We start from the raw sequence: 27303 nt of genomic DNA on the forward strand, positions 1-27303 counted from the left end.
CATCTCCAGAACAACTCCAGTTTTCCTTTGCATTTCATCATTTCTCACTTGATCCATACACATCACTCCACACATACTCCTCAGACACCTCATCTCCATTACATTCAAATTTTTCCTATCTGCTACACCCATATTCCATGTTGCTGCCCCATATAATGCAGTTGGTACCACAACACCCTCATACAGCCTTCTCTTTACGTACATTCTAAGCGAACGACATCTAAACACTTTTTTCATTCCTCCCAGCACCTTTCCTACTTCATTATATTCTAAACTTCACTTCTGCATCTATTCTTCCATCCACAGCAACATGTGACCCTAAATACTTAAAACACTCTACCACCTCAAGCAACTCACCATTCAAAACTATATTCATCCCCCTACCATCTACCGACCTCGTACACTTCATCACTTTCCTCTTATTCTCATTTACTTTCAATTTCCTCCTTTCACACATCCTTCCAACTCCCCTGCCAACTGTCTCAATCTCTCCTCTGAATCAACCACCACTGCAGTATCATCTACAAACAGCAGCTGCTTCAAATTCCACTCTTTACCATCAACATTCACCAGACTCAGACCTCCACCTAAAACTCTTGCATTCACCTTCCTTACAACACCATCCATATAAATATTAAACAACCAAGGCGACATCACACATCCCTGCTGCAGCCCCACTCTCACAGGAAACCAATCACTCACAGTATTTCCCACTCTTACACACATTCTACTATTTACATAAAAACTTTTCACCTCTTTTAGTAACCTACCATCAAGTCCATACAATCTTAAAACAGTCCACAAAGCCTCCCTATCAATTCTATCGTACGCTTTCTCTAAATCCATGAATGCCCAAAGCACATCCTTGCCTTTTGCTAAATATTTTTCACACACTTGTCTCACAGCAAACACCTGATGCATGCATCCTCTCCCTCTCCTAAAGCCACACTGCTCATCACCAATCATTCCCTCTGTACCCTCTCTAACTCTCTTAACACTCCACCATACACCTTACCTAAAACACTCAATAGACTTATACCTCTAAAGCTAGTACATTCATACTTATCACCCTTGCCTTTATACAATGGGACCACACAAGCACTTGCCCAGTCAACTGGCATCATACCTTTCACAAAGCACACATTCAACAATCTTACTAACCAGTCAACACTAGTTGCTCCACCACCCTTCAGGCATTCCACAGCACACCCATCCATACCTGCAGCTTTCCCTTTTTTCATCTCCTTTACTGCCTCCTGCACTTCCTCCTTTGTGATCAAAGAATCATTCAACTCTCCCAACACATTTATTCCTTGCACCCTTCCATCCGCCATAATCTCAGCCACCCTTTCCTCCTCTACATTTAACATTCTTTCAAAATACTCAGCCCATCTCTTCCTTACTGCATCCATCTCAATTAACATCCTTCCATCCTCTGCTTTTACTCGCTCTTCCTTTCCAGACTCTCCCTATCGCACCCTTTTCACCTCCTTCCAGAACATCTTCTTATTCTGTTGAAAATTCTCAGTCAGCCGCCTACCCCACCTCTCATCTGCTGCCACTTTAGCATCACGCACAGCCCTTCTCGCCCTATTCCTCTTTTCCTTATATCTCTCATATGACTCCTCATCCTTCCTCTGCAACCACACTTCATATGCACATCTCTTCTCAGCCACAGCCATACTTACGTCCTCGCACCACCATTCACTTCCTTTTCTTACACCACCGCCCACTCGCCTCACACCACACACCTTTTCCACATGCCCCACCACAGCCCTCTTAAACATCTGCCATTCCTCCTCCACACTGCCATTTTCCTGATCTTTCACTGCATTCCACTCATCTTTCAATTTCTCCTGATACTCTATCATTTTCTCTCTTCTATCCAGCTCACTCACTTTCAAAACCTCCCTGCCACACCTAACCCTCCTAGTTCTCACCCATCTCTTACGTACTCTTAACTTTCCCTCCACCAGGTAGTGGTCAGACATACCTCCACCCTCCCCTCTCAGAACTCTCACATCCAACAATCTTCCTATTACATTCCTGGACACAACCACATAGTCCATAAATCCTCTATCAACAACCCTTCCACCCTCCTGTCTCACCCATGTATACTTATAAATATCTTTCTTTTCAAACAGAGTATTTCCAATCACCACCTCTCGCTTAACGCACATCCCTATCATTCGTTCCCCATTTTCATTTCTTCCAGGCACACCATGCATACCAACTACACCTTCAACTGCTACATTTCCCAATCTAGCATTCAGATCTCCCATCATTACCACATTCACATTCGCTCCAAAACTCTGCAGACACTCATCAAATCATTCCAGAAAGACTCCCTCTCTTCTTCATCCCTTTCACTACCAGGCCCATATGCACTCACAAACACCCACACCTCACATTCAAAATTCGCTTTCACCCGCATCAGTCTCAATGACACCTCCTTCCATTCAATCACACACTGCTGTACTTCCGGGCTCACTAACAAGGCCACACCTTCTCTTGCCCTTCCTCTATCAACACCTGACAATCTTCCATTCACACTTCCAAACACAGACTCACCCTTTCCTTTCATCTTTGTTTCACTCAAAGCTAACACATCCAACTTTCTTCCCACAAACATTCTCCCAATCTCCTCCCTTTTAGCCTCAATCGTACTACATCCACGCACATTCATAGACCCAATCTTCAGGGAACGGGGATAACTCCATCCCCCATCCCTTTCTCTGGCCTGTCTCTATTTAGGAACTAACAAACAGAGGAGGGGGTCCCTAGTCCCTCACCCCACCCCTTTTAGTCATCTTTTATGACATGCAGGGAATACGGTGGCAGTATTCTTCCTAACACAACCTGGCCGCAGAGTAGTAGTACCACCCCGCAGTGCGGCCAGATTGTGTCCCCCCTGATACAGGGGGAATATATATATATATATTACCCCTGGGGGTAGGGTTTTTTTTCAAGAATACTCCCCCAGTATCCCTGCTTGTCGTAAAAGGTGACTAAAAGGGTTGGTGGAGGGTTAGTGCCTCTCCCCGGAAAACAACTAACTAAAAAAAGAAACAATAAGCCTCGGACAAGGACTGACCAAACGATGACGACCAAGGACCGGACAAAGGACATGATTATCGGAACATGGAATGTAAGGGGAGCGAATGATGAGGTGAAAGAGAGAGAGAGAGATTGTCCAGGTGCTTGAGGGTGTGAAAGTGGATGTATGTGGAATAACTGAAACAAAATGGAGAGGAGAAAGTGTGAGAGAATGGGAGTATGGATGGGGTATATGTGCAGGAGTAGGTGAGAATGAGAGGGCAAAGGAAGGAGTATGGATAGTTGTGAGTAAAAGATGGAAGAGGAGCATAAGACAGTATGGATCAGTTGGGTCAAGGATTGTGTGGGTAAAGTTGAAAGTTAGAATACAAATGTGGGCGATTGTGTGTGTGTTTGCGCCAACGCAAGATCATGCTAGAAGAGTGAGAGAAGAGTTCTGGACAAATGTAGAAGTGTGCATGGAAAAGTTTGGAAGGAATGAGAGAGTGTTTTTGATTGGTGATATGAATGGTAAAGTTGGGAATGTGAAGGTGGATGGAATAGTTGGTGAGTGGGGTGTGCCTGCTGAGAGAGATGAGAATGGGAGTGCATTAGTGGACATTTGTGCTGGGAGGGGGTTGGTGATAGCCAATACCCTCTTCAGGCATAAAATGATCCACAGGTATACATGGCGAGTGATGAGAAGGGTGGGTGGTGAACTGAAGGAAAGGAAGGCAATGATTGATTATTTGTGTGTGGATGAAAGGATGCGAAGATGTGTAATGGATGCAAGAGTTTATAGAAGTTGGGGGGGGTGGACTTTCTGAGCACTACTGGTGGTGGCCAGAATTAGAATTCATGTAAGATGGAGGAATAGAAGAAAGGAAAGACGAGAGGAAGGAGTAGTTACAAGGAGAGTGGAAAGGTTACAAGAGGATGAGAAAAAGGCAGAGTATAAGAGAAAAGTGGAGGAACGATTGGGCAAATATGAATTGGAGCAGATGGGAGACGTGGAAGGTGTGTGTAGGATATTTACAGAAGAAATATGTGCAGCATGTGATGTGGTGTGTGGAAGGAAGAGAAGACGGAGGGGGGTGCTAGGAACAGCGTGGTGGACTGAAGAGGTGAAACAGGCTGTGGCACAAAAGAAGAAAGCATACAATGAATGGATGAGAAATAGGGGCGTGGAAGAAGTTGAGAGGCAGAAGAGAGAGTTATATGTAGAAAGAAAGAGAGAGGTGAAAAGATTAGTAAGAGAAAGTGAGAAGAGAGTGGATGAGGAATTTGGAAGGAATTTGAGTGTAAAGTGGAGGGACTGTAAGAAAATGTTCTGGAAAGAGGTGAAAAGAGTAAGACAGGGTGGAAGTGAAGTTAGCAGGGGAGTGAAAGATAAAAATGGTAGATTACTAGTGGAGAAGGGAGAAAAAGTGAGCAGGTGGAGAGAACACTTTAAGGAATTGTTGAACGTAGAGGATGGAAGTAATGCGAGTATAAGTGGCTGGGGAATGGCTGGGAGAAAGAGGGAGGTGAGAAGACAGGAAGAAATCAGTAGGATAGAAGTTGTGGAAGCAATGAAGAAAGTTAAACTGGGGAAAGCCCCAGGAATTGATGGAGTGTGTGGTGAAATGCTGAAGCATGGGGGAGAGATAGTAGTAGAATGGATGTGGAAGATGTGCAGATTGGCATGGGAGGAAGGTAGAGTCCCGGAGGATTGGAAGTCAGGTATAATTATTCCCCTGTACAAAGGAAAAGGGGAAAAAGAAGTGTGTGGTAATCATAGGGGCATTTGTCTTCTTAGTATAACAGGAAAAGTGTATGGTAGGATACTTATTGACAGAGTTAGAGAAAGAACAGGAAAATTAGTTGGAGAAGAACAGGGAGGCTTTAGGAAGGGAAGAGGTTGTGTAGATCAGATATTCATTCTTAGATCTTTAGTGGAAAAGTTTCTAGAGAAGGGAAAGAAGTTGTATGCGGCTTTCATGGATTTGGAGAAAGCATATGACAGGGTGGATAGACAAGGATTGTGGAAAGTGTTGAGAATATATGGAGCAGATGGGAAGTTGTTGAATGCTGTGAAGAGTATGTACGATGGTGCGAAGGCTGCAGTGCGTGTGGATGGTGAACTAAGTGAATTTTTCTCTTTAAAAGTTGGGTTGAAACAGGGATGTGTCATGTCTCCATGGTTGTTCAATCTGTACATGGATGGGGTAATAAAAGAGGTACAAGGTAGGGTAGTGGATGCTGGAGTGGCCCTGGTGAGAGAGGATAGTGTCTGGAAACTCCCTGTACTGTTGTTTGCAGATGATACTGTGTTGTTGAGTGAAGACGAAGGAGAGCTGCAAGGCTTGGTGGATGAGTTTGGGAGAGTGTGTAAGAAACAGAATCTAAAGGTGAATGTAGGGAAGAGTAAAGTGATGGTCTTTGAGAGAGGTGAAGTCAGTGAATGTACAGCGAGGTTGGATGGTGAGGAATTGGAAAATGTGAGTACGTTAAAGTACTTCGGTAGTATGATGAGTAAGGATGGAGGTTTGGAGGGTGAAGTGCTTGAAAGGGTACAGCAGGGAAGTGCTGGTTCCTTGAAAGCAGTGATAAGAAACAGGGAAGTGAGCTTGGAAGTGAAAAAGTTACTACATGACAGTATTGTGATACCAACTCTAACGTACGGAAGTGAAGCTTGGACGTTGTTGGAAGGACACAAGTCAAGAGTGAGAGCAGTGGAAATGAGTTATTTAAGAGGAACCTGTGGAGTCACATGGAGAGACAGGCTGACGAATGTGGATATAAAGGAGCGTTGTGGTGTTGATGTGGATGTGATAGGAAGCGTAATGAGGAACACACTGAGGTGGTTTGGCCATGTGGAGAGGATGGAGGGTGAAAGACTGATGAAGAGAGTGTATGTGAGTGAGGTGGATGGGAGAAGAGGGAGGGGGAGGCTGAGGATGAGTTGGAGGGATGGTGTGGAGAGGTATATGAGAGAGGGGGGTGTGAGCTGGGAGCAGGGCAGTGAAATGGCGGGGGACAGGGCGACTTGGAGGCGATTTGTTTGTGGCCACCCCAAATGGGATTGAGGCGTCTGGCAATAGATAGATAGATAGCTTGGTAGACTGTATGGAGTTCATGGGGGTCTGTCAGTGTCATGCCTTGAAAGTAAAAACAGAAGAGTAAAATGATGGTTGTTTAGAGAAATGACTCCTAGTGGGATGTTACAGACAATGGAGAAATACTTAAACTAGTGAGAGCTTTAAGTACCTGGGTGTATTGATAGAAAAGAGAGGCAAATGAACAAAAAAAGTGGAAAGCACAGTAGCACAGGGAAGGAGAGTGGCTGGTACTATGAAAGTTTTGATAAGAAACAGAGGTATAACTGCTGGCTGTGTGAGGTTTGCATGAAGGAGTTTTAGTGTCTATAAAATACAAGAGTGGGACTATGGTGTGGAATGAAAATAAAAATTCAAAAGTAAGAAAAATGGCAATGGGACTGTTGAGGAGTGTGTGTGGGGTATGGAGAGCAGATAGGATACGGAAAAATACAATTCGTGAAACATACGGAGTAAGGAAGTCAGTGGGCATGAGCTGAAAAGACTGTGCTTCGATGGTATGGGCAAGTGGAGAGAATGGGTGTGAAAAGAGTGGTGGAAACGGAATATCTGCATGAGTCTGAAGGTGGGACAAGGCATGGTAGAAAAGTATGAAGTGATAAGGCTTCCTACCTCTGGCACACCTACTGGCAGTAAACAGTGGGCAATAGTAAATAATCGTAAATAATTAAAATTTTTCAGGCACTGTAGTCCTACCTTTGGCACACCTATTGACTGCAGCAAAGAGTGGGTAGTCCTTATTGAGTGTGGCTTCATCAGCAATCACTTCCACCTTCACACTGGTGCCCTGGAAGACACCCCTCACATATTCCTCCACTCGGGGTGCTGCCATTCGCTCAGGATCTGACCCTCCAATATCACGAGCAACAAACCTGTCAAAGTAATGGGAGAAATGAAACACTGATATGGGACTGCTGCATATGGATGTCTCACCTTACAGTTTCTTCAGAATACAAACGCAGAGTATATACAACACTTCCTGTATATAAAGCAGTGGGAAGGGGAAGAGAGGTGCTGGTAGTGGGATGGAGAGAGCTGAAGCAAAGTGACGCAAATGGCAGGTCATCATACTGTTATAGTAATGCTGTATGATAATAGCCAATGCTCTACCACATTACTTAGTGCTGGAGAGGGATGCCTTCATAAGGTGGCACTGATATAGCCAGACTACTCCACTGACTGGTTATACAAATGTCCCTCGGCTATGTCCCAAGTCCCTGAAAAGGAGGACGGTGTATTGAAGGAGATGGGTAACTTAGGTTCGCTGTCCACTGGGTTCACATTTCAGAGAGTTGGCCTGCAGTCCTAACGGACCCGGGTTCAAATCCCGTTGGGGCAGGGAACAGTTTAAGGATTTGACTTTCATAAATATCAGACTTTACTGATCTACCAGAAGAACCGCCAACATAGTCGTAAAAATACCCATGCTGATACCAATACACCAGTCCTGTATGAGACAGCCCTAGCATGTATTCAGTATGGACGGTGGGTGTTAGCGCCGAAGTGGTGACATGTAGAGGTGTACGGTACGTAGGAGGACCACTGGGCCTTGCAAGCAGGCTGTGAAGCCTATGCCCAGAGTCGGTCACATTAAAAAAAATAATAATAATAATAATAAAAAAAAAAAATGAGGCTGGGGTTACAATTACTACTACAGCAATGAACATATTACCCCCCGTCAGGATGTATGGGTTCAAGGCTAGCCTACCAAAGTCCTGTACACTTAAGAGTAGATGGCCAGCCTGCTTCACTGATGGCATTACATGACCAAAACACATCAGTCATCACTTACAGATCAAACCAAAGAAAGGCCTCCTATCCTTCCCTCCTTCTATTCCTCCATTGCACTTGAACTTTGACTTTCACAACCACCAAGCAGTGGTCCAAAAGTCCACTCCCCCCACCACTGTATGCTCTTGCATCCATTACATACCTTTTCATTCTCTCATCCACACACACATAAGCAATCATTGTCTTCCGTTCATTCATGTCACCCACTCACCCTTCTTATCACTCGCCACGTATACCTGTGGATCACTTTGTGCCCAAAGAAGAAACTGCCTATCACCAACCCCCTCCCTGCACAAATGTCCACTAGAGCACTGCCATTCTCATACACTTCTGCAGGCACACCCCACTCACCAACTACTCCACCCACCATCACATTTCCTACTTTCCCACTCATATCTCCAGTCAAAAACATTCTCCCATTCCTCTCAAACTTTTCCATGCATGCTTCCATATTTGCCCAGAACTCTTCTTGCACTCTGTTTGCATGATCTTGCATTGGCGCATACACACACACAATCGCCCACATTTGTAATCACATTTTCAATCTTACCCATACAATCCCTGAACCAACTGATCCATGCTCTCTTATATTCTCCTTCCATCTCTTGCACACAACAATACATACACCCTCTTTTGCCGTCCCATTCTCACCTACTTCTGTACATAATATACTCCATCCATACTTCCACTTTCTCACCTCTCCATTTAGTCTCGGTTGATCCACATATGTCCACTTTTGCACCCTCAAGCACCTGGACAATCTCTCTCTCTCTTTTTCATCTCATCATTCACACCCCTTACATTGCATGTTGCAATCCGTACCATGTCCTCTGTTTAGTCCTTGGTCATCACCTGTTTGTCAGTCCTGGTCAGAGGCTTCTTGTTTATTTTACTAGTTGTTTTCCAGGAAGGGGCACTAACCCTCCACCAACCCACCTGCTGACAGGTAGGGAACACATGCTGGTTGGTTATAAGGTTACTACCACCCAGTGTATTAAATGATTTCCTGGTTTACAGGAAATCATTTGGCTTGCCACTCAATGAAGAGCTACCCTAGAATAGAGTACCACTACACTGAGTGAGGTGGATGACGGATGCCTGCACTGACATCTGGATGCAGGTGAGAAGTGTGACCAATGGATGTTGAGTGCCAAATGGCAGACTGAAAAAGACCTTGGACGAAGTCACAGAGTGTGACCTCCGGGATAAGGGACTGAATGGGGAGGCTGCCAGAGATCAAGCAGCGTCGAGAGCTGCCATTAGGTGACCAAGACCGACAAGCAAGCATGTTGGAGCCTTTACAAATAATACAATACATAATAAAGCATCACTGCTGAGAAACTGAGCTGGTTTCTGCCAATAATGATGGTGCAGTGTCTCTGGTTTCTGATGGTTTTAAGGGATTCAAAAATGAGGCCCTACTCAAGGAGTTAATTTCAGGTGGTGGAAACCACTAACTCTTCACCCCTTTGCTTCAGCGCCCCTTACCTCAAGCCCATCTCAGGTCTCTCTATAGTATGTGTTTGTTTCTTCCTTACTGAGCCCTTTTCATCACTTTCTATTGACCGAAACAAGCCAATGTGTGTTTCTGATACTGACCATATTGTTACGTATGCAATTAATGGGTCTAAATTGTTGTAAGAGGGAAAAGTTGGGCTTGTACCTGGGATGCCTGGTACCAATTAGGATAAATCCCATAGGTTCTGTGCTTTTATCACACAATTCCATTATCATGCACCATGTCCAAAACCAATTATTTGTGATAATCATGGGACTAGTGTATATCTCAACACTAACCTTCCACTCTCCAGGGCCAAAGCCAGTTGCACAGTCTTGCTATCACCCACAAACCCCAACACAGACGCTTTGGTTGCTTTGTCCGGCACTTCCTCCCGTACCTGAAGCAAAAATGCAGTACTATTAATTCTTCACTACATATCACCTTTTCAGCCCTCAAGCTTTCTCTTAACCAGATCTATGTAATGACAACTTTTATATTTATTATTATTATTATATCCTTTAAGTGAGGTGATGTAGGGCCTACTATGGTACCCCTGTTAACCCTTAGACTTACCAATGACGTCCTGGGTTGTCATGCGTATGTCAACCTCTGACGTCAGAATGACGACTTTGCCCGTCATCCGATGTAATCTCTAAAGAAATATTTAGGGAGTCGTCATTTCTGTTGGATGACGGGCTAAAGTGGGCAGAGCTAAGCCTGCCACAGCTGGTGCGTGCGTGCGTGAGTGCTCACTCGGTTTGCTCGCTCAGTGTGGTGTGAGGTTCCTCACAGCTAGGATGTACACCTCTTGACCTCCCAGCCGAACACTTATGCTCCTTTTTCTCATGTGTATATGTGGCGTTATTATTTAAGAAATTACAACAAATAATGCATTACCGGAAAGGAAACTTACTCTGCTACATATTGAAGCAAAAAATATTATTACTTCTTGAATAATTTTTTTTGGCAAATATCTTTTTAAAGGACAGTGTAAAACTTGAGCATGTCAGCTAACTTCTACTCACTTTTTTTGCATTTTATTTTGTATATACTGTATTGTCTTTTTGGACAATGTATGACAGCAAAACTCTTCATCTTCAAAATGAGACCAAAGTGGCCTTTCTATGATGAACAGTAACTTTCCTATGAGCATTAGAAGTAAAATGTCTCTACACAACTGTTCTGAAAGCTCTCAAGTGAGAGTTACGCGCAGAGCCAGAATTTACGCTCCTCCCTTCACAGGAAAGGGTTAAGTGGGTGAGAGACAAATGTGGCATCCATCTGGGATCCAAACCTCCACACACTTACCTATGCCTTGCCACAGCAAGGCACTCTCCACTGCAAAGGAACATCAGTTCATTACATGGGGCAACCCTGCAGAGGTGAATGCTTGCCTGCAGTTCATGGGACTGCTTGACCAGACAGACTGGGGTTGTTCTACTTCTACTACTTGGTAGTACTACTACTACTGCAGCCAGTTCTTAATTTTATTGTCCCAAAGTTCCCTTCATTAGGGTATCCTTATCCTTGGACATTAAAGGAAAATGTAAAGTTGCTGTTTAGTTGTTGTTGTTGTTGCAGCCCCAAGCTCATCTGGACATGAATCTGAGGTCTTTTTCCATTTTATTCTTGCTACTTGCGGACAATTTTAGTGTTGGAGAGGAACACTTTCAAATGGTGACACCAATACAACCAGGTTCACTGTCTGGTTATTCAAATATCCCTCAACACTCTCTCCCTATTCCCCTGAGAGAAGGATGGTAGACCGCAGGTGGAGGGCCTGCAGTTTGCTGAGTTTACATTCAGGTAAGCCTGCTGCCGCTGCTGCTGCTGCTACTGCTATGACTACTACTGCTACTACAACTACTACTACTACTACTGCAGATAATGTTGTTCAACTCACGAGACACCCTCAAACTGTAGGGGTTGTATACAGTCTTCAGTAACCTCTTCACTACTTAAGAATCTTTCTAAGCGAAACAGAATCATCTAACAGTACCAAGATTAAAGTACAGTGTATAAGCTGTCACTGGCCTGACAGGGCTAAGATAAAGACAGATAACTATGGCTGTCTACCTACAGCTACATACCTTAATCCTGTAAGGGGCTGCCATGAATAAATTGCCTCCATGTCACCCTGTCCTCCATCATTAGGCTGCCCTCCCTTCCACTGACCCTCTTCTCTCATATACCTCTCCATCCCATCCTTCCATCTCATACCCATTCTCCCTCTTCTCTCTTTCATCTCACTCACATAGTCTTTTAGTGCCCATCCTATACGGAAAGTGGAAGGTAGGTGGTTAAACTAGTAATCTGTTGTCTAAAAGGATGCAAGTTCAATCACAGGCTGAGCAGGGTGCAGTTTGATTATTTGAATTTAGTGAAAACATTCTTTACATACTCAGCTTGTGCAAGACTCAATAATTTCATAAAACACTCCCACTAATCATCACACCAGTCCTGAATGAGACAGCCTAAGCATGTACAGTATTTAATACAGAACCATACTGTTTATAAAGGTTCCAACATGCCTGCATGCATCAGCCTTGGTCACTTAATAGTGACTCTCCATGCTGCTCAATTTCTGGCAGCCTCCCTATTCAGAATGGTGGGTAAAATTGTCAAATAGTGCTGATATGTGGTGTGCAGTACATAGTGGTGGGCTGCTGGGCCTTAGAGAACAGGTTACCATGTCTTCGCACTTAAGCATCCATAAAAAAGGTAGACAGAAAATAGTCCAGGGACATCAGTGGGGACGACACACCTCCAGGGGAACATAAAGGGCATGAAGGGCCCCCAGCAGAGTGACAAGGCTGGCCTCAGGAAAACTGTCTTCTACTGTATGCACCAGCAGTGGCCGCTTCATTCCAACTTTCAGGGCCCTGGGAAATAAAAGAAAAGTGTCTTGATTGTTGTACTGTACAAACTCTCAAATACAAATGGTTCATGTCAAATGGCTTTAAAGGAAATGGAAAATTTTATCATTCAGAACTGTTATGATAAAATATGTGAAAATACTGTACTGTGATAAACAGCCTACAGTACCAAAAACTGTTAATACAGTATTACCTATACTTTGCCTTAGTAATTCATTATCTGTCCTTATATGTATTTTAAAAAAAAGGGGGGGGGGGTATTTAAGGATGTGCTGAATGTATGAAAACAGGTATTATGAACAACTCCCTACTGCATGAAACAATACAAGTATTTTGGAAAGTGGAGGTTTTCAAAAATCAGATTTCTGAATTTGCGATATTTGTACTGTATAAATACTGTACTGGTGTATATACATATGATCTGTCTCTACTAATACCTGATGAAGATCCATGTACATCAAGCTGCAGCATCTTCCCAATAAACATTTTGATCCATCCATCCATCCAACCATCCATCATCATACCCAATACTGTCCCATAAGGAGTCTTGGGGCCCTCAGCTAGGCGACTTTGTCCAATTTTAAGGCAAGAGTGATCAGTTGCTCTACATGGCACACAGGTAATTCTTCTAGGAAAAAGAGAAATTTCAACTCCAAGCAAAACTTTTGTACAGTGCAAAAAACAAAAGCATTTTCAAACTAATCACCTATGGAATACCTGGTACTTACTTTGTTGAAGAATTTTTCTCCATTACAGAGCAACCAGAGATTCTGACAGGAAAATTAGCAATTTCACTCCTCTAAAACTTGATGATAATATTTCATCTCTAACATCTCAATTCTTCTAGTCTTGGAGAGAGTTTCTTTCACTCGACTATGATCAATACTTAATATAAACTGCCCATAAAGTTTTTGAGAAGTCTGAATAACAAGACCACAGGATCTGACCCTTTTTCCCACCAAAGGATGAGGTGAGGGAGCATCCATAAATAAGAAGAAAAGAATGCAAGCGAAAAAATTTACCAACGGAATAATATCAGTTATCTAATCATCCTGACCTTTTTTCCCACCTACGGATGGGGTAAGGTAGGAGCCAGAAACAAGGTTGGAGAAAGTACATATGGGAGAACAATCAATAACATGGCCATTACAGGACCATACAGTCATTCGCATATCATTCAAGCCTCTGCAATCCTGGCTTTACCTCACAGGCCTAACAACCTACACACATTCTTCTGGTATTATTCCTTCCAGATGAACTTCACATGCTCTAACCAGATGGAACCTGTGAGGGCTTTTATCTGAGGAGTGGCTAGGGACTACTGTTCATATAATGTCACACAGGGGTTAGTGAGGTTGGTCAATCATGCAATAAATGTCAGGACAAAGCAGCCTAGTGGAAAGTATTAAGAATATGGGTAGTAAATGGGAAGTTGTTGAATGCTGTGAAGAGTATGTATGAGGGTGCTAAGGCTGCAGTGCGTGTGGATGGTGAACCGAGTGAATTTTTCTATTTGACGGTTGGATTGAAACAGGGATGTGTCATGTCTCCATGGTGGTTCAATCTGTATATGGATGGGGTTATAAAAGAGATACACGGTAGGGCAGTAGATGTTGAAGTGGGCCTAATGAGAGAGGGCAGTGTGTGGAAACTCCCTGTACTGTTGTTTGCCGATGATACTGTTGTTAAGTGAAGACCAAGGAGAGCTGCAAGGCTTGGTGAATGTGTTTGGGAGAGTGTGTAAGAAATGTAATCTAAAGGTGAATGTATGGAAGAGTAAAGTTATGGTCTTCGAGTGAAATGAAGTCATTAAATGTACAGTGAGGTTGGATGAGGAGAAAATGGAAAATGTGAGTGCATTTAAGTACAGTACTTGGGTAGTGTGTTGGGTAAAGAAGGAAGTTTAGAGGGTGAAGTGCTTGAAAGGGTACAACAAGGAAGAAAGGTTGCTGGTTCTTTGAAAGCAGTGATAAGAAACAAGGAAGTGAGCATGGAGGTGAAATAGCTACAACATGACAGTATTGTGATACCAACTCTAACGTATGGAAGTGAAGCTTGGACGTTGTTGGAGGGACACAAGTCAAGAATGAGAGCAGTGGAAATGAGTTACTTGAAAGGATCATGTGGAATCACATGGAGAGACAGACTGACAAATGAGGAAGTGAAGGAGCATTGTGGTGTGGATGTGGATGTGACAGGAGGCGGTAGGAGAAATAAGCTGAGGTGGTTTGACCATGTGGAGCGGATGAAATGTGAGAGACTGACAAGGAGAGTGTATGTGAGTGAGGGGGAGGGAGGGAGAGGAAGGGGGAGGCCAAGGATGAGATGGAGGGATGGAGTGGAGAGGTACATGAAAGAGGGGAGTGTGAGCTGGGAGCAGGGCAGTGAAATGGTGAGGGAAAGGGCGACATGGAGGATTTGTTTGTGGCCACTCTCTATGGGATTAAGGTGTCTGGCAACAGATAGACAGGTGGATAGACAAAGTAGCCTAGCACTGGGCCCCTATGCTCTTGATGGGGCAAGAAAGATTTTGGATGATGGATGGATGAAAGCACTTAACATAAAAACTAAGCCCATCCATCCATTCATCATCCAATCCTCTGCTGCCCCATGAGGAGCATAGAAGCCCGGGGCTGGACAAATTGGTTCTGACATTTAGGATGAGAGTGACCAGCCTCACTCATCCCTGAGTGGCATTACGTGAGCAATAAACCCCAACCACTCCTTGGATACAAACCAACACAAACTTGGTTTTTCAGCTTCCATATTTTCCTCCTAGGTACATAGGTCCTCTTTTTCATCACTTGTTCTTTAAGCACCATATCACAAATCAATAGTTTGTGCTGCTGCACACACTCCTCACTTCCTATAACTTTAACATCCCTCACTAACCTCCTATCGGCCCTCCCAACCAGAAAATAATCTATCTGACAGCTATTTCCCCCAGACTTACACGTAATTAACCTACTGTCTCTTTTCCTGATATATGTGTTGCACACAATCATGTCCATTGCCTCCCCAAACTCGAATATCCTTTCCCCTTCTGCATTCCTCAGACCATACGCACATCCCCCATGCACTCCTTCATAACCTTGTGCTGCTTCACCTACATGACCATTTAAGTCCTCTCCCAAAATCACTATCTCATCATCCCGCATACCACCCACTACACGTATTAAATCATCCCAAAATCTATCTTTTTCTCTGCTTCATCCAATCCTGCCTGTGGAGCATATGCCGATATAATCGCAGCTATCTTTCTGCCCAACAGAATTTTCACTACCAATATCCTATCGCTTTCTCTCAAAACATTCATAACATATTCCACCCATTTCTCTGCAACCATCACACCAACACCATATCCGTCTGTCCCCCCTTGCCAAAACAACTTATAGCAACAGTCCTTCCCAACAATCTTTCTGGCTGATCCACCCTTGTACCGGACTTCCTGCAAACACTCCACATCCACCCACCTCCAACATAAGTTGCAAATGAATTAAGTTATAGGCAAGGTAAGATGAGTCAGACAGGGTGGCAATGAAGTTAGTAGGGGAGTGAAAGATATAAATGGTAGATTACTAGTTGAGAAGGGAGAAAAATTGAGCAGATGGAGAGAACACTTTAATGAATTGTTGAACATAGAGAATGAAAGTAATGCGAGTGTAAGTGGCTGGGGAATGGCTGGGAGAAGGAGGAAGGTGATAAGACAGGAAGAAATCAGTAGGATAGAAGTTGTGGAAGCATTGAAGAAAGTCAAAATGGGGAAAGCCACAGGAATTGATGGAGTGTGTGGTGAAATGCTGAAGCATGGGGGAGATAGGAAGGTAAAGTCCTGGATGATTGAAAGTCAGGTTTAATTATTCCCTTATACAAAGGAAAAGGGGAAAAAGAAGTGTGTGGTAATCATAGGGGCTTTTGTCCTCTTAGCGTAATAGGAAAAGTATACGGTAGATACTTATTGACGGAGTTTGGGAAATAACAGAGGAATTAGTTGGAGAAGAACAGGGAGGCTTTAGGAAGGGAAGAGGCTGTGTAGATCAGATATTCATTCTTAGATCTTTAGTGGAAAAGTGTCTAGAGAAGGAAAAGAGGTTGTATGCGGCCTTCATGGCTTTGGAGAAAGCATATGACAGGGTGGATAGACAAGGATTGTGGAAAGTATTAAGAATATATGGAGTAGATGGGAAGTTGTTGAATGCTGTGAAGAGTATGTATGAGGGTGCTAGGGCTGCAGTGTGTGTGGATAGTGAATTAAGTGAGTTTTTCTATTTGAAGGTTGGGTTGAAACAAGAATGTGTCATGTCTCCATGGCATCGTATAATGAGGGTTTACTGTATAAGGAGGGAAGGGAGAAGCCTAAGTGATATTTACATTCACCTGGAACTACCTAATTTATTATGTATTGTCTTGGTTTCCTGCCAATTATTTCATTGCTATATATTAGCAGGTCTCACAGGGCTGAAGTTGGTAGTATTGCACCTACCCTAGCCAGGCAGCAGGAGGCCACCACTATCAGTTCACTGTCGTCTTTGAAAGTGGGAGTATGTCTGATTTGCTCCTGCTAACTTCTGCCGCTTTATAGGCCCATGCAAAGGGCCCTGTGACCTTTACCCCCTACTAAACCTCGTGTGGAAAGAGGTAAAGGGCTGACAATTGATAGAGAGTGACTATGATCTTTTTATTGAGTAAAACAGTGCAAGTGGAACTGTAAATAAAGTGTAAATAATGTGTAAACACCAAGTGAAAGCAATGAATGTAAATATAAGTGAACAGTGGAAAATAGTTTTATAAGTTACTTCAAGTGACAGTGGATAACACAGTGTAAATAAAATAGAAATGTAAATAATGTAAATAAAGTAGAGAACGTAAACAGAAATGTAAATGAGTGGTATTATAAGAATATGATATATATCTATCTATCTATCTATCTACTGCCAGACGCCATAATCCCGAGTATATATATACTAGGAGTAATGAAAGTGAAAGTTTCACTCTAGCATGTATGAATACTATGAGTTATGAGAGTGAAGGTGAAAGTGACATTCACTCTCAATGCTAGTATACAGGACGAGAAATGCTATGTACAGTAGAACCTCGGTCCTCGAACACAATCCGTTCTGGAAGGCTGTTCCAGGACCGAATTGGTCGAGGACCGAACTAATTTTCCCCATAAGAAATAATGTAAATCATTTTAATCCGTTCCAAGACCCCAGATGCTTACCTATTTAAGTTTCAGCACTGGTACCAGTGCTTTCCTTTACGAGGTGGCTGTATATTTCTCTTGCCTTTTCATAAATTATATACTCACTAACACTGTCTCCTGCTAACTGTTTCTCATTGATGAAGATAAGCAATAATTTTTCCACTTTTTCAATTATTTTCCGCACTACTTTCCTCTTTTCACTGCCAGTAGCCGTACTGGATGAACTTGCTTTCTTTGGAGCCATTATTAGGGGCTAATACTGCACTGAATCAAGAAAAATGTGAAGCACAGCAGGACGACCACGTTGACGAACAACAAAGGTGGACGCGTGACTGTTGGTCGGCCAGCTTCCCTTCGTTTGGCTACGTTCAGGTTGGTCGAGGTCCGATATTTTGGTCGACCTCTGGAGCAAAAATTTCTGGAATTTTTTGGTCAAAGTCCGATTTGTTCGACATGTGAGACGTTCGAGGACCGAGGTTCCACTGTATTTTACTGAAAGAAATTGAATCCCTACAGTGACAATAAACTACTATTACTGAAGAAAACTTATGGATAAAGACTGTAGATATGTGTTATATAGTAACAGAAATATAAACTGTGAGTGTTTTTATGAATAACAGACAACACTAGCGGCGAACAATCGGAAGTGGGATGGTCATACGCCCTCGTAATTTTCATTGCTTTCACAGTGTTTTTTTTTGGGGAGTATGGATTCCAAACTATTTGAGAATCATAGATTAGTGTTTCTAGTGATAATATCAGGCTGTGGTAAACATATTACGAGTTGTCGGGAAGTGTAAAGTGGAGACTTCGTTACCCAACTTCAGAGGCCTCCACAAGTCCTACGGTACTCGACGAAGGCTCAACAAACACCCAAGAAGAAAGCTGAAAGTATGTGCCATAAGTATATGTGATTTTAATATTCTACGACTAATAACTGATTTTTGGCAAATATTTTTAGAGAGTCTGTCGGAGTGCGAATATGACCGCAGGAGCCGCAAGTCAATGCAAAACAAGCCCGCGGTGTAAGGGTTAATATGTATCTGTATAATCCGGCATTTTACAAATAAATGAGGGCCTTGGATGGAATACAAAATCAATTTGGTGCACAGTCAAACACAACGGAAGTTGACCAATCAGTGCACGAAAGCATCTCGCAGTTTTACCAAATCCACGAGTCCTCAGCTGGCAAAATCAGTGCATCAGACTCCGTGAAACCAACTATAGGATGTATGGTAAAGTCCTACCTCTTGATGCCAGCGGCAGCTGCATCAGCCATCCTGCGTACGTCATCTTGGTCACGGTTGAGGGGGCCAGTGGGGGCCAGCACCATGCGGCCAGCTGGCACACCCACCTTCACACATCCACCATCCTTCCATAACGACTCATCTGAAACCAACAACAATAAGCTCAATACAGTATTCATCACCATCACCACTGTAGTTCTTTCACTCTGCTTTATACTTTTGCAACTTATTTCCCAAAGCTAAACAGCAGAAAAAGACAGTACTGTAATGTGGTTTAATATCCTTTCCATAGCACCTCTCTGTGACTACCACTGCACGTACACTGTTAATCTCTGCTATAGCTCTCCATTCAAGATGGAAAGATGACAATTTTACATCTAGTTAAAGTGAACGAAGTATACATGTATGAACCGAACACATCAAAACAAGTACTGTGCATGTATTCACCTAACAAGCCATTATCATTACAAACACATTACCAGCACACCTTCACACACCCACTATTCTTCCATAACGACTAAGTTGAAACCATCAACAACAGGCTCAATTATCATCATACCAATAAAAGAAGTAATGCGCATATATTCATGGAACATATGCATTAAAAACAACAGAGTTGTCCCTACTGCAAACACATCACCAACACATCTTTATACACCCATTATCCTTCCATAACTACTTTGAAACCAACATCAGTACATTGTAAAAATATACGGTAGTGAGATTTGGTCAGGCAAGGAAGAGGATACTCTTAGGGTCAAATGCTGAGAGATGAGAATGATTAGATGGCTGTGTAGTGTATCCTTGAATGAGAGGCCTGGGAAGGTTAGGGCTGCAAATGAAGAGTTGAGAGGAATGATGGAACTTGAATGTATTAGTGTTGTGATAAGGAGTAGACTGAGGTGGTTTGGATATGTGGAGGATGAAGGATGACAGCTGGGTGTGGTGAGTGAGATGCAAATGCTGGAGGTGGAGTTGGGAAAGGCAGACTGAAAATGACTTGGGATGAGGTCACAGAGTGTAATCTCTGGGTTCAGAGACTGAAAAGAGAGACTGCTAGAGATCGAGCAGTGTGGATAGCCACTATTAGGTAACCAAGGCTGACACATGCAAGTATGTCAGAGCCTTTATAAATGAATAAACAAACTGGTAATAGCGTACATTTACTGGCATATAACTAACTTGCCAATGCAAATGGTAGCAGTATTACTAGCAGTAGTAGAGGTACAGTAGTTGTAATCCCAGGTTCAACACAAAAGCAAACCCAGTCGACTGCAGAATGAAGTTGCTCTTCTTCATTCCATCATCCTTTTCGAGGATGGGGAGGAGATTGAGGGACATTTGTATAACCAGTCAGCTCCACTACCTGGTCATACTATTTCCACCACTTGAAGGCAACCCTCATCATCACCCCAATACAAGTACTGTACAGTAAATATATTTAACTAACTTAACAAATACTGTACATCACAAGCATTGTCAATAGTTCTCATAACCACTGATAAAGTACATGAGTAACAAACACATCACCTATGAGCCTTCACACACCTACCATGGCAGCCTTCCATGGCAACTAATGCGAAACCAACACAACAGGGTCTATAGTCATCATCAATACTACTTCATGTACAGTGGCCTTACACTCAACATGCATTTTTTCAGTATTAATCCCCTTTCATATGGCAGACACTCAAAATATTCAGAAGAAAAAAAAAAATCAGGTTAGTATGGAAAACTTACTTAAGTACAGTGCTTCCACAGATGCGTGTGAAATCTGAGGATTTTTTTTTTGGGGGGGAAGGGGAATCCATTATTTTGGGAAGTTGAGAAGTGCCACAGCCAATGAAAACATGCACTGACCAGGAGAGGCGGCATCACCGAACAGCAGTCTCCTTGTGCTCACTGGTATACTAACACCATAATACAGTAGCATGTTGGACACAACCACTATGGGTTTTTCTTACGCAACTTGCCCTTACTCATCATGCAAGACTGAATCCAATAACTGTTTGTATCATTCTAAGGATTCTTGTGCCTTGAATTTAAAGTCTTGTATGATTTAAAAGTGGTGGGTGAGGGCGCTCACCATCCACTCACACGATGTAGTGCTGCTGTTGGGTGTCTGCCCTTTCCTGTCCTCCATCCTTCTTTCTTTCCATCCTCTTTTGTCTTTCTTTCCTTCATTCTTTCCTTGTCCTTCTGCCTATGGGTGACTTTACACTCCTCTTCTGTCTTTCTTTCCTTCATTCTTTCCTCTTCCTTCTGCCTGTGGGTGACTCTACACTGGGTGACAAACCAAATGGTTTCCTGAACACCAGGAAACCATTTACTACTCTGGGTGGTAACCATATAACCAAATTTTGGTGCCTGGTGGTTTAGTGGGTAATTATTGCACTCCAATCGGATTGAGCCGGTGAAGGTTTATATCCAAGGGGTGGTTGGGGTTGACTGCTCATGTAATGCCACTCAGGGATGAGTGAGGCTGGTCACTCTCATCTTAAATGTTAGGACCAACTGCCTAGCCTCAGGCTCCTACGCTCCTCATGGAGCAATGTAGGATTGGATGATGGATGGATGGATGGATGTGTGATTTAAGTTATTTTTACCCATAAGGTTTATAATTTGTCCAATATGGCAGTGAACTCTGATCTAATTACTGTACTGCACTAGACGTGAGGCCACTGTATATACTTAACACACCAATACAAGTGCCGCAGATGATTACCCCTTTATCCAGGACCTGGAGTGGTGGCGTCTTCATCGTGGATCTACCCCTCAGAGGCTGTCGAAGAGAAGAGGAGGACAGCATGCCGACCAAACCACTGCAAACCCCCCCAGCCCCTCATGGGGCCCGAGTACCTGGGAGTGGCTTCGGTCGCCCAGGCAAGTACCACATCTCCCAACACAACACGCACAACAACAGTTTTTTCTACACCGAGAAATGACTCCCTGGCTGTCATTTATCGATGACTTCATCCAGCCAGGGACATTGACAGCAATCCAGGAACCACCAACAAATATATATGTCCAACATGCTCAAAACCTATCATGTCAAGCTGACAGACAAAAGGTTCAGTTCAGTGCAATTCCTGCAAGAACTGGACCCATTACACCTGCACAACACTTGCATCCAAAAAACATTACACAAACACCTGGATCTGCTCCTTATGCTCCTTCCCCCCACCCACTAACCCCTCCAACAATCCTACTCCTACTTCCTTCACACCTCCACAGCCAAACCCACCGATCCTTCCCAAACCATCCAGTCCCCAACTCCTCCCATTCCAACCCATCCTAATCCACCTCAACCCTTACCTCCATCACAACCTCCTCCTACCCCTTCCCCTCCAGCCAACACACATCGCACACACAACATAAACATCCTTCAGTTACACATACATGGCATAAACACCAAAAAACAAGAACTCACACAATTCATCAAACAACAGAACATACACACTGCCATCTTACAAGAAACAAAACTACACAGAGCACAGAAAACACCAACATTTCATAACGTCACCACCATTCGACAAGACTGGGCTGACGGCGGTGGTGGTGGACTCATCACCCTGGTACACAAATCCATCAACTTTGCTGATACCAGTGCACACACAAAGTCACTTCTCCCCCAACATGACACCACAACAGAAATACAATCAATTAAAATACACACTGGCAACAAATCACACATAACAATTGCTAACACATACTGTATATTCTCCCCCAGTTGTCCCCCACAGTACCACACAATTACCCTCTAACTATCGCCCAATTGCTTTAACATCCTGTATCTCAAAAGTTATCGAGTCTATTCTTAATAGAAAAATTTTAAAGCATCTTTCCTATCACAACCTTCTTTCTGATCGTCAGTATGGGTTCCGTCAGGGACGCTCCACAGGCAATCTTAATACCTACCTTTCAGACTCCTGGTCATCCTCCTTTTGGGACTTTGGCGAAAGCTTTGCCATTGCACTTGACATCTCAAAGGCTTTCGATTGAGTCTGGCATAAGTCTTTAATTTCCAAACTGCCCTATTACGGTTTCTATCCTTATATCTGTGCCTTCATCTCTAGCTTCCTTTCTGGTCGTTCTATAGCCGCTGTTGTAGACGGCCATTGTTCTCCTAGATCTATTAACAGTGGTGTTCCTCAGGGCTCTGTCCTATCACCAACCCTCTTCCTTTTATTCATCAATAACCTTCTAAGCTGTACATCTAACCCTATCCATTCATACGCTGATGACTTCACCCTTCACCTTTCCATTCGATTCCTGCAACGTCCATCTCAGCAGTTACTTTAACAAACAAGGGATGAGGCAATGGCACACCTAATGTCTGACTTGGCTCGTATCTCTGACTGGGGTAAAATAATCTGGTTGTTTTTAATGCATCAAAGACTCAGTTTTTGCACCTATGAACCCAGCAAAATCTTCAACAGTTATACCCACTAATGTTTAATAATATTCAGCTTAATCCTGCATCATCCTTGAACATGCTTGGGGTTTCATTTACTTGGGACTTATCTTGGAAAGATCACATTACATCTCTTGTAAAATATGCTTCCAAGATATTGGGTGTGCTAAGCCGACTCCGTTCCTTCTTTAACCCTGCACAATTGTTGACTCTATACAGGGGTTTTATCTGCCCCTGTGTGGAGTACAACTCTCATGTGTGGGGAGGCTCCCCACATACAGCTCTTCTCAATAGAGTGGAGTCAAATGCTTTTTGCCTCATTAACTCTCCTCCTCTTACTAACTCCCTTCAACCTCTGTCTCTTTGCCGCACTGCTGCATCCTTACCTCTTTTCTATCGCTACTTCAATGGTCACTGCTTCTCTGAATTGTCTGCATGCATTCCTCCACCTCTACGACGTGCGCGTAGCACCCGTCTAGCAGTAAACTCTTATCCCTTTTCTGTCCAACTCTCTAATGCAAGAGTTAACCGTTACTCCCAGTCCTTCATTTAGGTCAACTCTGGAACTGTCTCCCTCTGTCTGTATTTCCTGCTTCCTATGATCTCCAATTTTTCAAACACAGTGTGTCCAGGCATCTTGAAATAATCGCATCTTGAATTTGGCTCTCTCTTGTATTTTGTTTTTCTCTTGGAGGGAACAGCTTTGCGGGCTCGTTGCCTTTGGTTCCTTCTTCCTCACATAAAAAAAACCACACACACACACACACACACACACACACACACGCACCGCTCGCTGGTGCAGTGGTAACGTTCCCGCTTGCCAACTGGTGGACGGGAGTTCGCGCCTCGCTCAGGTTGTGAAAAGTTTCACTGACAAAGTGGGTGGTTACTGTCCCCCTTGAGCAAGGGGACGGGTGTGTGCATGTGTGAAGGTCACAGCCTTGCCCTCAGATCGGACTATATGAGCTCTCAGCTCCCTTCCGGGAGGGTAAAAGCTGACGATCACGACCATCAAGTGATCCTGACCGACCCGGTGAATTACATACACATACACACACACACACTAACATACCCAACATCATCCTCGGTGGTGATTTCAACGCCAAGTCGTTGGCCTGGCATGTCAACAACCCTGGCACAGCCAGAGGGCTGTTACTACAATCCCAGACAGATCATCTTTTCATACTGAACAATCTACAGTAGACCAACATATCCATGTCCACACTAAGCCCTCTTCCTCCCATCATCCCCAGACATCACCTTCTGCTCCCCAAACCTTGCCCCCACTACATCCTAGAGAGTGGTCAAAACCCTAGGTTCTGATCACCTCCCAATCATCATCACTACCAAAACCAGATTCACCCCAGGTGGCCACAAACACACATACACTAATTATAAGAAAGCAAACTGGAAGGCCTTTGTAACTGAAACAGAACAGCATTTCGAAACACTAAACAGTACACCCATCACAATCATCAACACCGCTGTGTACACTTTGAATACAATTATACAAAACACATACAAAAGACACATCCCTAGAGGCAACAGAAAGAGACACAACCCCAACTTCACACAAGAAATTCAAGGCCTCATCAGACAACGGGACACACTGCGACACTCCCCAAAACCCCATACACAAGACACCATACAACAAATACAAGAACTCAGCACTCAAATAAACAATAAAACATCAGAACAACAAACACTAAACTGGAAAAATTACATCCAAACACCTGACCACAAAACAAAGATCAGCAAACTCTACAAAACACTAAATAGCATCACACTTTCCAACAGCAACACCACACAATCACATGCTGCCATCACAACAACAGACACCATACCCTCAAACAAACAACAAGCAAATACTCTCATCAATCACTTTTCACAAATCAGCCATCTAAACCCCCATCCCAAAGACCGACGTATCATCCGACCTTTCACTTACAACCAGACGAAGCACATCATTAACAACCTTAAGCACTCATCTGCCTGTGGACCAGACAACATAAGCAACATTCACCTTAAAACACCTTGACCCACAAGGCATACAAGCACTCACCAACATCAAACTACAGCTACTCACACAACATAATACCCAACATCTGGAAGCATGGCATTATCATCACTATCCCTAAACCCAACAAAGACCCGACGTTACCCTCCTCACACTGCCCCATCACACTCCTCTGCACCCTCTCTAAAGTCACTGAATGACTGGTACTACAACTAGTCACACCTCATATTCCCCTAGCCCAGTCACAACATGGCTTTAGACCACAACACTCCACAAACACCTTCTTACAGACTTTACACAGAGAGTTTTCGATGGCATGAATTCAGCTAGGCCACCACACAAAACACTCCTAATCACACTAGACATCAGCAAAGCTTTTGATGCCATCCCCCGCCACAACCTCACAAACATAATACTCAACACAAACATGCACAATAACACAAAAAGATGGCTGGCAAACTACTCAGCAGGCAGATGTGCACACATAATATTTGCCGGTCAGTCTTCTAATATCAGAAACTTCATAAACGGCGTCCCCCAAGGATCTGTTTTGTCCTCTACACTCTTTAACCTATACATGCATGACATACCCACACCCCACACACCACAGATACACATAGCTTCCTATGCAGATGATATAACACTTACATGTACACAACAAAACACAAACACAGCTGCACACATCATCCAACCTTACCTCAACACACTACACGAATGGTTCACCACAAAAAGGCTCAAAATAGCCCCAACCAAATCTACAGTAACCCTTCTCAAAAGCTGGATGGCAGAACACAGTCACATCCCACACCTCATCATAAACAACACTCCCCTACCACACACACACACACACACACACACACACACACACACACACACACACACACACACACACACACACACACACCAAGGAAAGCGGAAGCAGGCCGATAACGCTCCATACCGGCCCAGCTTGGCCAGTGGCATTACCTAAATTAGTATCTTTATATGAGTCAAGCTCTGTACCAGGTTAGACTAAATGGTTTTCTATTATTCAAAAAAAAAAAAAAAGAAGAAGAAGTTTAAGCAAGACTTGTTCAAACAGAAAAGAGAACAAAGTAGCGAAAGAATGCGCTCAATCAGCTGATTGTTTGTTTAGACTATAACTGCCCCAGGGAATGTAGGCACTCTATGTGCTTTTAGTACTGCAAAATGGCCACATACTTTAGTGAAGCAAATTTGGAAAAGAAAAGGGAAAGGTAGAAAGCAGGATGATGATTTCTACCAAGAACTGGTTGAAATGGAGACTCACAATAAACTGGTGGAGCATGTACACAGTCTGGAGATGGGTTTTCAGAATGAGATTGATGAAATTAAGAAGCAGATGGACTTGCAAAAGGAAGAAATTGAAAAACTAGGAAGGGAGGTCAACGAGAAAGACACAACCATAGATGAACTAACAGTGGAAGTGAGTACACTTAGGAGGAAAATGAGTGAAATGGCAAGTACAGTAGTCAACCACGAAAGTATTATGGAAAAATTCAAAAATGATACAGAGACAATTAGGCAAGTAAGCAGTCTGACAGACCAGAGCAGTGATATTGAGGAGAAGATAACACAGGTGAATGAAGCTGTGCAAAGCTACAAAAATGATGTGGAAACCACGTATGCTGAAATGGTGAAAGTAAGGAAAGACTTAGAAACAAGGGTGGAAGAAAAAAGCATTAAAAAGGAAGTGAAAAGAATAATCCAAAACAATCCAAAGTTAGTCAGAGATTCAGTAGATATAAACAAATCTATAGTAATCACTGGTATAGAAGAGGAAGTAAAAAACAAGATCGCATGAGACAAAAAGGAGTTGGCAAATGTAATGAGCTTATTGAAAGAAGTATCTGAGGAAATCTGTAGTAAAGACATACAGGAACACAAAAGGTTAGGGAAATATGAGAGAAGCAAGTCTAGACCTCTAAAGGTAACCTTCCAGAGCGTAAACACCGTGGAGGAGATACTAAAAAATGCAAAGAATCTTATGGAAAAAGAGGAGTTCAAAAATGTATGGATAAAAAGATGCCTAACACAAGAGGAACTGGAATTACTAAAAGAGAAGAGGGAGGAAGCAAAAACAAAAAATGAGGGAAGATCAG

The 27303-nt window shown here is 43.2% G+C and overlaps 1 protein-coding gene across 1 annotated transcript in view; it reads right to left on the minus strand.

Annotated features, from left to right (window-relative positions):
• Dip-B (Dipeptidase B) overlaps positions 1-27303 on the minus strand; it is a 103393-nt gene that overhangs the window by 38234 nt on the left and 37856 nt on the right. The window contains exons 3-6 of the mRNA XM_080285536.1: positions 18753-18894; positions 12191-12308; positions 9723-9823; positions 6831-7006 (exon numbers count right to left, since the gene is read on the minus strand). Coding sequence (XP_080141662.1) covers positions 6831-7006; positions 9723-9823; positions 12191-12308; positions 18753-18894 — 537 coding nt within the window. The remainder of the gene's footprint in view (positions 1-6830; positions 7007-9722; positions 9824-12190; positions 12309-18752; positions 18895-27303) is intronic.

Source organism: Coenobita brevimanus, chromosome 107 (assembly GCF_032717465.1).
Source record: "Coenobita brevimanus isolate Jiangsu-jjx chromosome 107, ASM3271746v2, whole genome shotgun sequence".
NCBI lineage: Eukaryota > Metazoa > Arthropoda > Malacostraca > Decapoda > Coenobitidae > Coenobita > Coenobita brevimanus.